This window comes from Carcharodon carcharias, chromosome 13 (genome assembly GCF_017639515.1).
Source record: "Carcharodon carcharias isolate sCarCar2 chromosome 13, sCarCar2.pri, whole genome shotgun sequence".
NCBI classification, from domain to species: domain Eukaryota; kingdom Metazoa; phylum Chordata; class Chondrichthyes; order Lamniformes; family Lamnidae; genus Carcharodon; species Carcharodon carcharias.
This window is the reverse complement of record NC_054479.1, coordinates 103,401,028-103,414,502: the sequence shown is the minus strand read 5'-3', so window position 1 is coordinate 103,414,502 and position 13,475 is coordinate 103,401,028. Positions and strand designations below refer to the sequence as shown.

The window sequence follows — 13,475 nt, the reverse complement described above, 5'->3', positions numbered from 1 at the left end:
CATCACAGGGAAATCAATAGGCTTGTGTTCATTTCAAATATTCTGAACAAATAAACTTAATATGCAAAAGCAAATTTTAGTCTACTGTAATAGCAATCAGCCAACTTTCTTTTCATTCCATCACTGGGTGTTGGCATTGGTGGCAATGGTGGCATTTATTGCCCATTCAAAATCACCCTCAAGAAAGCAGTGAGGAGCTGCCTTCTTGAACTGCTAAAACTCTGGTGAATGTACTCCCACAATGCAATTAGATAATTACAGGACTTTGATTCATCGATGATGAAGGAATGGTAATGTATTTCCAAGTTAGGATAATGTGTGAGTTGGAGGGAAATTTACAGCTGGCAGTGTTCCCATGCATCTGCTTCCTGGTCCTTCTTGGTGGTAGGGGTTGCGAGTTTGGGAGCTGCTGTTGAAGAAGCCTTGGCAAGGTGCTGCTGTGCGTCTTTCAGATGGTACACAATGCTGCCATGGTGCGCCAGTGTTGGAGGGATTGAAGTGTTGAAGGTCCTGGATGGTATCAAGCTTCTTGAGTATTGTGAGTTGCAATCATTCAAGCAAGTGGAAAACATTTCATCATTGGCTTGTGCATTGCAGATGGCAGAAAGGCTTTGAGGAATCAGGAGGTGAGTGACTTGCAACAGAATTCCCAGTCTCTGACCTGCATTTGTCACCACAGTATTTATGTGGGTGGTCTAATAAAGTTTCTGGTTAATGGTGATCCCTAGGATGTTGATGGTGGCAGAATTGACAATGTTAATGCCATTGCATGTCAAGTCGAGGTGGTTAGATTCTCTCTATTGGTGAAGTTGTTTGGCATAAATATTACTTGCCATTTAGCAACTCAATTATCGAATGCTTTTGAGGTCTTGCTGCATTCAGCACTGACTGCATCAATATCTGAGGTGTTGCGAACAGAATTGAACACTGCAATTACTACATGTTCCCACTCCTGAACTTATGATGAAGGGAGGTCATTGATGAAGCAGCTGAAGATGGTTGGGCCTAGGACAGTGCCTTGAGGGACTCCTACAGCAGTGTCCTGAGGCTGGGCTGATTGGCTTGCAATAACCACAACCAGCTTAACTTGTGCTAGGCATGACTCCAGCCAGTGGAGATCTTTCCCCCAACCCCAATTCCCATTGATTTCAATTTTAGTGGGACTCCTTGATGGCACACTCAGTCAAATGCTGCCTTGAATACAAGCGCAGTCACACTCGCCTCATCTTTTTTGTCTGGTTTAAAGCTGTAATGAGGTTTAGAGCCAAGTGATCCTGGCAGTTATTGCTGAGTAATTGCCAGTTGACAACCCCTTGCATCATTTTGCTGATTATTTAGAGTAGATTAATGGTGCTATAATTGGTTGGATTGTTTTTTTGTGGGCAAGACATATATGGGCAATTTTCCACTTTGTCTTGTAAATGCTGGTGCCGTTGCTGTTTTAGAACAGCTTGGCTAAAGGCAGAGCTAGTTCTGGCATACTATAGCCGAGATGCTGTTGAGGCCCAGAGCCTTTACTGTTTCTAGTACACTCAGCTGTTCCTTGATATCGAATTGTATTCGAAGTGTATCGAATTGACTGAAGACTGACTTCTGTGATGGTGGGGACTTCAGGAGGAAGCCGAGCTAGATCATCCATTTGCTGACTGATGCTCAGGGTAACTCAACTCCAGACCTCATTACAGTTCGCATGTCTATGTCTTGTCCATCAGTAAGGGTGAGCCATGGAAACACAAGTCTAGGCTTTCCGGCAACACACATCAGTCTTCCAGCTGTTCTGGAATGGGATGGGGGGCTGGGAAAGTTCTAAAAGCCACATTTCTGTCATGGCCGGTGGCATAAAATTCATCTGCTTATGTACAAATCACATTGTAATGCCATCTGTACTCCCCATCATTTGCCTTCTTGGAACACTGAACCCAAGCTCAACAGATCAGTCAAAGCATCCAGCATTCACAGATCATCGAAGATGCCCTCAAGGTTTACTTGAAATGGAACTGGTGCAATTGCTTTCAAAATGTTGGCAAAGCAAAGGCACCAAGAGCAGCAACCAGAATTTTATTGATAAACCTTTAAAAATATTAAGGCAGCAAAAGCCTGCTGCAGCACCATTTCTGACCCAACTCCCTGGCAGAAGTCAAGGAGCCTGCCTCTAACATGCAAATAAGCCAAGGCCAGAAAGCTGTTCAGGGCAAACTGAATTGCCAACCCCTACAGCCATCACTAATCAAAAAGCATAGGTCTTAATTTTTAAAAATACATGCATAAATCAGCAGGCAATAAAAATTAAGCCAATCTAATTTCCCCCAGATCAGCAATCAGGTTGAATTGATAATGCATATTTCCATTACCCTACCTTAGTTGGCACTTTCACATCTTTTGCAAGTATAGAGAGGTCTTTGTAGTATTCTTTATAGTCCTCCTTCAACACCTCAATGCTTACTGCCATGGCCTCATCAAGTGCTTCATAGTCATAGGAGGAGGATTTGCGAATTCTTTTGAACTGTTTATTCTGCAGCTGGTTGAGGTAATAGTTCCAGCGTGTTGGAAATTCTCGCAGCAGTGCACCAATGAGGGAGACGATGAGAGGAGAACCTGCGAAACATTAATATGCATTTCTATTTGCTTACAAAGTTTATTTCAAAAATATCAAGTAAATCCACTTTATAAACTCTTGGCCAGAGACATTTCCAGCCATTATTAATGCTGGTAAACAGTACATTATTACACTGTCAGATAGAATCTTGCCATCACAATTACTTTTAAAAGAGCTATGATCAACCTTACAGGTTTTCTTTCACTTATTTATTTAAACAAACTGAATTCTGATTTTCATCAGAGGAACTTGTAGATTGATTAGAAGAAATTTCCAAGCCTCATGATGACAGTTAGTTGAATTAATTAAGTGATTACAGGCCACTTTTATTAATACAGGAATGCAGCCAACAGTTGGTAGCTGACTCCTTTCCACCACCTTTCTCAGCTTTTTCAAAGTCTAACCACCTCAATGTTCAAAGGATCAATGACATCTTCAACTCACAAAAATGTACATTGACAAAAGTGTCATCAGGTCATGGTTGCCAGCTTCAGTCAAATAAATAAGGAACACAGGAATAGGAGTAGGCCATTCAGCTGCTCAAGCCTGCTCTGCACTTCAATGAATAGCCATTCCCGGCATTTACAAGACAATGGACAGCAACTCCATTGGAGAAGCAAAAGAGCATGAGCATCCTTTAACGGATCTAAACTTACGGTTAAAAGAAACAAACATGGGTTGGCAGCACGAATTGGACCATTCCAACGATAGTTCAATGCTGAATACAGCTGATAAATGGCCCATGGAATGGAATGTCAAGCCAGACTTGAGCACAAACATCAAGGTTGATATTCCAGTGCAGTCCTAAAGGAGCGCTGCACTGTCACAGGTGTCATCTTTCAGTGAGACTTTAAACCAAGGCCCCAAATGCCCTCTTGAATGGACATAAAAAAATTCTATGGCACTCTTCTGAATAGCCGGGCTATTGGCCGGTTGCCAATATTTAGCCCTGAGTCAACAACAACCAATATAAAATTATCTGGTCATTAGCACATTGCTGTTTGTCAGAGCTTGCTGTGCACAAAATAGTCACTGTGTTTCCCACATTACAACAGTGACACTTCAAATAGTACTTCATTGGCTTTAAAACGCTTCGAGACATCTGGTGGTCGTGAAAGGCTCTAAGTAAATTGAAGTCCTTATTAAAGGTGTAATTTAGGCAGAGGCCCATGGTCATAGCAGATTCAATCAAGGCATTCAAAGGAGATTTAGACTGTTACGTGAAAAGGAAGAATGTGCAGGGTTACAGAGAGAAGGTGGGGAAGCGGTACTAGGTGAATTGTTCAGAGAGCTGGTTCAGACACAATGGACTGAATGGCCTTCTTTTGTGCTGTAACAATTCTGTGATTTTCATAAGAAAGCACAGGACAGGATTTAAAAAACAATGCAGTCCATGTGATCAGTTTCTAAAGCTAAAATTTCTCAATCACCTTCCCTCAAATACTTATCCAATCCTCCCTCAGGATTTTCCACACTATCTGCTTCTCTAGGTAGTTCATTCCACAAGTTCAATATCCTCTATGTAAAATAATTAAATCCCCAACTGTCTATTCATCTCTCTTTTAAGCTTGAGCACGAGCTCTATGGTAATTCCAAACAAATCAGAAATTGACTCATTACATTAAGAATTTTGATAGTTTGAAGATGCATCCTGACCCTTCACTTCTCCAGACTGAACAATCTTTGGTTCTTCAACCTCTCCTCAAATACAAAATCTTTAAACCAGGTACCAATTTAGTTAACTTCTCTAAACTGCAACCAGCGGCTGTAAATCTTTGCTGTAGTTCAGTTGTCAGAACTGCAAAGTACCCCAGGTGTGGCTATACTAGTGGCCTAAAGAGAATGACTAGCTAGATTAGTGATCTATCCTTTTGATTATAGATCCTAAGATCACAGGATCAAGGGTCATCACAACCTGAAATGTTAAGTCTGTTTCTCCCCACAGATGCTGTCTGACCTAACTATTTATTTCAGATTTCCAGCATCTGCAGTATTCCACTTTTGTCCTAAGATTTAGTATGATTTCCTGACTGTTGCCACACATTAGACTGCTATTTGTAAGGAGCTGTCAATGCGCTGAGTTCACTCTGTATTTTGTCCAGTGGTCTACAGTCATTTTGTTTGTGCTCCTGTTATTTATTTCCTTCCTTGCTTTTGTTATTTAAAGTAAACATCTGCCATTCATCAGCTGACCTTCCTAACTCATCCAGGTCACATTGTTTTGGATTACTGAATCCGTGCTGTTTCAAATCTCCTCCTCCCAATCTCATCCTCAATATGGTGCCTTCTGCAAATTTGGACCGCACCATTAACCCTCTCTATGTCACGGGAGGCAATCTTTTAAATTACAAAGAGATTAAAAACTAATAACCTGAAAGAAGTCCAGCATTTTAAAAGGAAGATTTCTTCATTACACAGTTGCACCCAGGAGAGATTGGCATTAGACTGAAATGCATAAAAGGGAACAGGCATGCAGGATGCCCTATTCAAACCCACACAAAAGCATCAAACATCATTAATTAACTGAGCCAATCAAGTCACCTGTGTTTGCTAATTCAAATCCTTCATGTAGTTGGGACTCAGCAACTTTAGCTTGCCACTATCTCCCAGTTTGACCAGGACTCATTGCTCATGTTTCCACTGAATGTCTGCCATAGTCAAGCGTTACTATTGGAATCTTCAACTGCTGATACCCCCAGGAACCATAACCCAAGAAAGATTCAGTGCCAATAAAAGCAAACAACTGCGGATGCTGGAAATCCAAAGCAAAAACAAAAATAAAAATACTTGGAAAACCAAAGATTCAGTGCTTTCAAGAATAGGGAAAGGGGACAAGAGAAAATTGGAACAGGAGGGAAAAGAGTTTGAATCATAATTCTTTGCAACAACTTGATTTTTGCTAAAGGTGCAAGACAGCCAGATCAGCCCCCCACCTCTCCTCCCCCCCCACAACCTTTAAGGCTAGTTGAAAAGTTTTATGTAATTGCACAATGTTTTTATTCATTTTTTCAGCAATTCAGTAAAACATTATAGTACAAAAACAATTCCTGGCATTTGATTAGGTTTCATCATTAATTTTCAGGATTATGATTTCACAACTTACACTTTCAAACCAGCCAATCCAAGCAGCACAGAATTTAGTGGAACTGCCAGCAATCCAATGATTGAAACGAGTAAATGTGAATAATATATCAAACTCAGTATCAGGGCATCATGGTGTCAGCAAAGTACAATTTGTGCAGAACAATATTCCAATTTAAAGGAAGCAAAGTATGAGCAAGCAGTAAAATTATGCATTACTTGGAGCAAATTTTCTCTTGTGTTTAAGTGCTTCCAGTAGTGCAATTGTTAAAAATAATGATCAAAACTTTGTTCCACGAGGATCTATCTAATGGAAAAATGGCTACCTTCACTTCCAAAAGTAGAAAATTTAAAATTTGATACTCCAGTGTTTGCTAATCTTGAAAAGGTAGATGTAGGAGAAGATGGTGGAATGTTAAAGCAAATTGCTATAAAGTTGATTTAATCACTGTTACGGAATGGTTAGCTCTCAAAAAAAGCAATTAAACTGGCTAATAAAAGAAACAAAAGTCAATCAAATTATTCAGCTGACGAATGAACTTGTGTAGCATCTCATCAAAAAGCACTTTACAGCGAGCAAGTTCATTTGTGAAGAGGGAAAATTTCAAATATCACAACTGTGACAAGTGAGTAACAAAGGGGTTTCTTGCCCAACAACATAGATGTAGTGATTATGGATCAGGATATTGCAGTCGAGCTGGTGGAGAAGAAGGAGCAGAGGACATATGACTAACTTTAAATGCACCAGATGGATACATTTAAGATCATAAGAAAAGGGAGCAGGAGTAGGCTATTTGGCTCTTGGAGCCTGCTCCACCATTCAATAAGATCACGGCTGATCAGATTGTAGCTGTAACTCCACTTTCCTGCTTTTCCCCATAAGCTTTGACCCACTTGCAATTCAAAAATTTGTCCAGGTCATGAATATAATCAATGCCCCACTTTGAAGGAGAATTCCAAAAACTAACCACCCTTACAGAAGAAATTCCTCCCCATCTCTGTCTTAAATGGGAGATCCCTTATTTTTAAATTGTGCCCCCAGTTCTAAATTCCCCTTTGAGTCCAAAAATATCCTCTGTCAAGCCCCCTCAGAATCTTATATGTTGCAATTAACATCACCTCTTGTTCTTCTAATCTTTAAAGGGTAAAGGCCCAAGTTGCTCAACCTTTCCTCATAAGGCAACCCTTTCATTCCAGGAATTAGCCTAGTGAACATTCTCTGAACTGCTTCTAATGCAAGTACATCCGTCCTTAAGTAAAGAGATCAAAATTGTGTATAGTACTTCAGTTGTGTCCTCGCCAATGCCCTGTACAGTTGTAGCAAGACTTTTTTTAAAAAATCACTTACGGGATGTGGGCTTCAATGGCGAGGCCAGCATTTATTGCCCAGCCCTAATTGTCCTTGAGAGGGTGGCGGTGAGCTGCCTTCTTGAATCTCTGAAGTCCCTGGGGTGTAGGTACACGCACAGTGCTGTTAGGGAGGGAGTTCCAGGATTTTGACCCAGCGATAATGAAGGAACAGCGATATATTTCCAAGTCAGAATGGTGAGTGGCTTGGAGGGGAACTTCCAGGTGGTGGTGTTCCCATGTGTCTGCTCCCCTTGTTCTTCTAGATAGTAGTGGCCATGGGCTTGGAAGGTGCTATCTAAGGAGCCTTGGTGAGTTCCTGCACTGCATCTTGGAAATAGTACACACTGCTGCCAATGCTCATTGGTGGTGGAGGGAATGAATGTGGAAGGGGTGCCAATCAAGCGGCATGCTACTTTGTCCTGGATGGTGTCAATCTTCTTGAATGTTGTTGAAGCTATACTCGTCTAGGCAAGTGGAGAGTATTCCACCCACTCCTGACTGCTGCCTTGTAGATGGACAGGCTTTGGGGTGTTAGGTGGTGAGTTACTGCAGGATTCCTAGCTTCTGACCTGCTCTTGTAGCCACAGTATTTATATGGCTATTCCAGTTCAGTTTTTGATCAATGATAACCCACCAGGATGTTGATAGTGGGGGTTTCAGTGATGGTAATGCCATTGAATGTCAAGGGGTGATGGTTAAATTCTCTCGTTGTAGATGATCGTTGCTTGGCACTTGTATTGCATGAATGTTACTTGCTACTTATCAGCCCAAGCCTGGATATTGTCCAGGTCTTGCTGCATTTGGACTTGGACTGCTTCAGTATCTGAGGAGTCATGAATTCTGCTGAACGTTGTGCCATCATCAGCAAACATACCCACTTCTGACCTTATGATGGAAGGAAAGTCATTGATGAAGCACTTGAAGATGGTTGGGCCTAGGGCACTGCCGTGGGGAACTCCTGCAGTGACGTCCTGGAACTGAGATGATTGACCTCCAAAAACAACAATCATCTTCCTTTGTGCTAGATAAGACGCCAACCAGCGGAGAGTTTTCCTCCAGATTCCCATTGACTCCAGTTTTGCTAAGGCTCCTTGATGCCACACTTGGTCAAATGCTGCCTTGATGTCGAGGGCAGTCACTCTCACCTCACCTCTGGAGTTCAGCTCTTTTGTCCATGTTTGAACCACAGCTGTAATGAGGTCAGAAGCTGAGTGACCCTGATGGAACCAAACTGAGCATCAGCGAGCAGGTTTTTACCCTACTTCCCTACTTTCATACTCCATTCCCCCCTTGCAATAAATGTCAACATTCCATTTGCCTTCCTGATTACTTTCTGCATGCTAACTTGTTGTATTCATGGACAAGGATACCCAGAGCGCTCTATGCTGTAGCATTCTATAGTCTCTGTCCATTTAAGTAATATCCTGCTTTTCGATTCTTTCTGTCAAAATGGAAAACCTGACACTTTCCCCACATTATATTCCATCTGCCAAATTTTTGCCCACTCACCTAACTTATGTCCCTGAGCAGATTTTTTTGTATCCAGCTCTGATATAGTCAGCTGCCTGGGCATAGCCAGGGAACAGTGGATAAGGATGGTCAGTGCAGTAATGAAGGAGTCAATGGTGCCATCAACCTGATGAGACATTAAACCAAAACTTTTCCTCTCAGGTGGATGTAAAATATTTCACATATCTATTTGAAAAACAGGAGTACAGTGTCCTGCCAATATTTATTTTTGTTATCATCACTAAAACAAGGATGATCTTATCGCTTATTTCATCCCTATTTGTGGGGTCTGTCTACCACGTTTCCTACATTACAATAGTAACATTTCAAAAGTACTTCTTTGGCTACACTGAGATTGTGAAAGGCGCTATACAAATGCAAGTTTGTTCTTTCTTTTCACAATGAAACCTGTATCTTTGATGAGCAACTTGTCCACAGAGAAACAAACCAACCATCCCCATTAAGGAGGTACCTGAAGCTATGTAATGCTATGCATCCTGAATATAAGTTATGGCAGGAACTAGCTGCACATCTGTCACTATAGACTAGGAGACAGGTGCACTAGAATCTGACTGTCCTAATCTCTACCAAGTGTATACGGCAGTTCTATAACTTTATTAAGAATTATTTTCATGTAAGATTTTATGTAGATATATTTTATAACCGCAACTTTCTTTCATGTGCACACAAATCCTGTGCTACTATTGCACATTAATTCCATGACTTACTTTTGTGCTCAAGTCATGTACTTTCTTCTGGACTTTCTGCCAATTCCTCCAATGATGGAAATAGAATTATCTCAATGCAAAATTTATTCTTATGCCTTGCCCTTGATTTGCATGGTAGGGTGCTAGATAACTACATTAAAAACATGCCTGCATCGCTTCATTACAAAGGTTATCAAAATTTACTGGGTCAAATGGTAAATCAGCTTTTTCTGGGATTCCAAATGAATTTACAGGTACATAATAGCACAGCACCTGGCACAATGAAGAAGATGCTCACTTCTTGATCACTTCCAGACAGTCCAGTAACCATTTCTAATTTCTGACAAATCATACCATCAGAAAGATATTCCAGCAGTGACTGTGGACTGCATTAGCTGTAACAAGTTTCATTTAATACAAAGGGACCAAAGGAAGCACGGATCTCAAATCTGACAATTTCAACAACTTTTAAAAGATTTTCCAGACCATTTGCACAAGCAAACTAAACAATTGTGATGGGGAAAGCAGACCAACAGTTTAGAAGAGAGTGCCCATCTTCTTAGGGATTCCTTTGTATGGGGTTGTAATCCTAAATACAGGATGCAGAGAACTCAGAGAAAAAAGCTGACTCTAAAGCAAGTCAACAATAAAACACAGGTGATGGTAATCAAAGCTAGTCTGCCTAAGAAGTTTCCAGAAGTCAACTTTCTCATTTGTATCAGGGAACAAAAAATAACTTACATTGTGGTGAGGAACAACACATTTTCTCTTGGTCCTTTTCATCGGTATCTCAGCATGACAAGCTTTCCAAGGCAAAACTGAAGAATTTTTATTTAAACCTTTTGATGAAAACCTAATCGAATTCATCATCCAGTTTGTATTCAATTCATTATCAAAATCATATGAACTGAAATGTGGTTATGAATTCAGATACAATTTGGCTGTATTGAGAAAAGTAAATTACCGATAATTTGAACATAGAAATAAGCTACAACAGATATGCATTCAGTATAGCCTGTCATTTTTGAAATGGGTCTTTTTTTTAGACAATCTCTATACTGAGTTTGTTTTCTAAAACAAAACCTTGCATTTATGTAGTGATACAGGAGCAGAATAAAGCAAAATTCGACACTGAACCACGTTCAATGGCATTAAGACAGATGACTCAGAGTTTGATGAAACGGGTATGTTTTTAAAAAATGAGGAGGAAAGAGAGGTAGAGGGGTTTGGGGAGAGATTTCAGAGCTTAGGGCCTTGAGAGCTGAAGGCATGACCACCTTCAGATGAACAATTAAAATCAGGGTAGTTCAAGAAGCCAGAATTAGATGAGCACAGATATCTTGGAGGGTTGTGGGACTGGATGAGATTTCAGAGATAGCAAGGGGCGAGGCTATGAAATGATTTGAAAACAAGGATGAGAATTTTAAAATTGACACACTGCTTGACCAGGAGCCAACGTAGGTCAGCAAGCACAGGGGTAATGGTGAATGGGACTTGGTGCGAATAAGGACATGGGCAGCAGAATTTTGGATAACCTCAACTTTACGGAAGGCTGAATATGTGAGGTCAGCGAGCAGTGGAATTGGAATAGTCAAGTCATGAGGTGATGAAGATTGCAGCAAAAAAATCAGCTGAGGCAGAAGTGGTGTCAGGCAATGGAAATAGGCCTTAGTGATGGCACACAAAATTGTTTCATAACAATGTTGGCCTTAATAAACCTTTTGAAATTTCTCCATTAACTTTTCTTCAATTATTTTGAAAACAATTAAGCAGATATTGCTGGAAGTGTATTCAGCAGTTGGGCTAATTAAATGATACATCCTAGGAAACTCAGACTACAGAACATGCCTTCTAGTAACAGCTGCAGCTTTGTGTAAAATTGAGTCAGTCTGGGGGAAGGTGTGGCCTTAAAATAAAGGCTTTAATGAAGGTATTAAACAAAAAAAAAGACAAATCATGGGGTAAACATTAATGATGGTTATATGACATCTATTATTTACATTTTCATTTTGATGGAAAACTTGCTTTGGGCAAGATAATTTTTTATGAGGGGAATATTTAGACAAAAATGTCACTTCTTAATGGACTTGGAAGTTGGAAATAGGAAGAATAAAGACAGTTGGTCACAAAGGAAGAATCCACTTAAAAACAAGACAAACTATAATAGATCAGGAGTGATTTCCTGTATGAGAAAAGGGGGCAACATTTAGGGGAGACAGCTAAGCATGAGTAAACAGTGTTAAAAATCACAACAGAAGTGTTCAAGTAGAGCATGCAATAAGAAAAAAACTTTAATTGAGTATGGTAGATGTTTACAAATACACACCAATGGAACTCCTGTGGCTTTGCTCATGGTGAATTGGAGCATATGCTGTTTGAATGTGTATGAATTAATTATTCTACTGCTTAATTACTGTTACGTAAACAGTGGGTTAGGTCAGTTTATAATTGCTTTTCGGGCAGCACAACCCTGACTTGATTTCTTTCAAACAAAAAGTATGTTTGCTAAGAATACTCAAATTACAGACATTTATGCTATTACATGCAATGATCACTTTTCTTTCTTTATACTTAATTTGAAGTGTAACATGGAAATTTAAATTTAACACTTCAAAATGTGAGACAAGAAATTTGTGCTAGAAGTATAGTTTTTACAGAACTAGGAAATCTGATCACTGTTAGTCACAGTAAGGACATACAATGAACTGTCTCATAAGGGCAGGAACATTTTACCATATATTGTTATGTTACTCTGCCACTGACGTCAAGAATTCTGTCTCTTTAAGACCACAAGGTCCAATTACTTTTAAGTTCATAATAAGGTCAATTAAGAAGCTGCGGCCATTCAGCCTCTGAGTTCATTTATTTAAATAAGACCCTGAAATGCAGGATATGATGGGGGTACACTAGTTTGTTAGGATAGGAAAATTATATAATGTAAAATGGAATGTATTATTCTGCTGCAGTGTTTGTCCCCCTTACAGCAAAAATAGTCAAATTAATGTTAAGTAAACACTGGATGTGTTCACTCAAAAGTTAATTTTTTAGGCTGAACCCTAACATTAAAGGTGCACCAAGAACCAGCGTACTTGGTGGATCTGGTAATAAGATATGTTCATAAGAATTCAATAAAATCACAGCTGATCTGATTGTGGCCTTAACTCCATTTTCCTGCCAGCACCCCTTAACCCTCGACTCCCTTGTGGATCAAAAATCTGTCTAACTCAACCTTGAATATATCCAATGACCCAACCTCCATTGAGCTCTGGGGAAGAAATCTCCAAAGAGTAATGACCCTCAGATAAATTCTTACTCATCTGCACCTTATTTTTAAACTGTGCACCCTCATTCTAAATGCCCCCAAGAGGGAAAACATCCTCTCAGCATTTACCCTGTCAAGCCCCCTCAAAATCTTATGTTTCAATAAGAACCCCTCTCATTCTTCTAAACTCCAATGAGTATCGGGCAAAGCTGCTCAATCTTTGCTTATAAGGCAACCCCTTCGTCCAAGGTGTCAGTTTAGTAAACTTCCCTGAATTGCTTTTAATGCAAGTATATCCCTCTTTAAAAAGACCAAAACTGCACACACTCCAGATGCAATGCCCTTTACAGTTGTAGCAAGACTTCCCTATTTTTATACACCATCCCTCTTGCAATAAATGCCAACTTTTCATTTGCCTTCCTGACTACTTGCTGCACTTGCATGCTAACTTTTTGAGATTCGTGTACAAGGACACCCAGATCCCTCTGTATTGCAGCATTCTGCAGTCTCTCGCCATTTAAATAATATTCCGCTTTTCTATTCTTCCTGCCAAAGTGGACAACCTAATTTTCCCACATTATATTCCATCTGCCAAATTTTTGCCCACTCACTTAATCCATCTACATCCCTTTGCAGACTCTTTATATGCTCTTCACAACTTGCTTTCTGACCTATGATGTGCTATCCTGGGGTGCTTTTTCTATATGTTACAAATGACTACAGGTGTTTCTTTAAGCATGACATAGAAATTGGCTTTAGACAGTGTGATATCTGAAATATAATGAATGGTAAATGCATGTATATGTAAAGAAAAAAGAAAATTTTAAAAATTATACTCCCCCACAAAATGCAATGATATCAGAGTCCACATTATGCCATTCAAAGCATGTCATTCAATGTCAAATCTAATCAACCATACCTGCACTGGCAAAATCCTTGGCCAAAATTAGAATGAAACTGTGAATCACAT

At 39.9% G+C, this 13,475-nt stretch overlaps 1 protein-coding gene across 19 annotated transcripts in view; it reads right to left on the bottom strand.

Moving 5' to 3' along the window:
* apaf1 (apoptotic peptidase activating factor 1) overlaps positions 1 to 13,475 on the bottom strand; it is a 216,482-nt gene that overhangs the window by 166,174 nt on the left and 36,833 nt on the right. For 11 of the 19 annotated variants that reach the window (XR_005944817.1, XR_005944818.1, XR_005944819.1 and 8 more), the window contains exons 8-10: positions 9,985 to 10,061; positions 8,537 to 8,663; positions 2,357 to 2,595 (exon numbers count right to left, since the gene is read on the bottom strand). Coding sequence is in view for 11 of the 19 variants with exons in the window: in XM_041202763.1 (XP_041058697.1) it covers positions 2,357 to 2,595; positions 8,537 to 8,663; positions 9,985 to 10,061 (443 nt within the window). In the remaining 8 variants the exon portion in view is untranslated. Of the gene's footprint in view, positions 1 to 2,356; positions 2,596 to 5,192; positions 5,349 to 8,536; positions 8,664 to 9,984; positions 10,062 to 13,475 lie in introns of those variants that run through there. The other 8 variants (XR_005944823.1, XR_005944822.1, XR_005944824.1 and 5 more) reach the window with 3 other exon arrangements.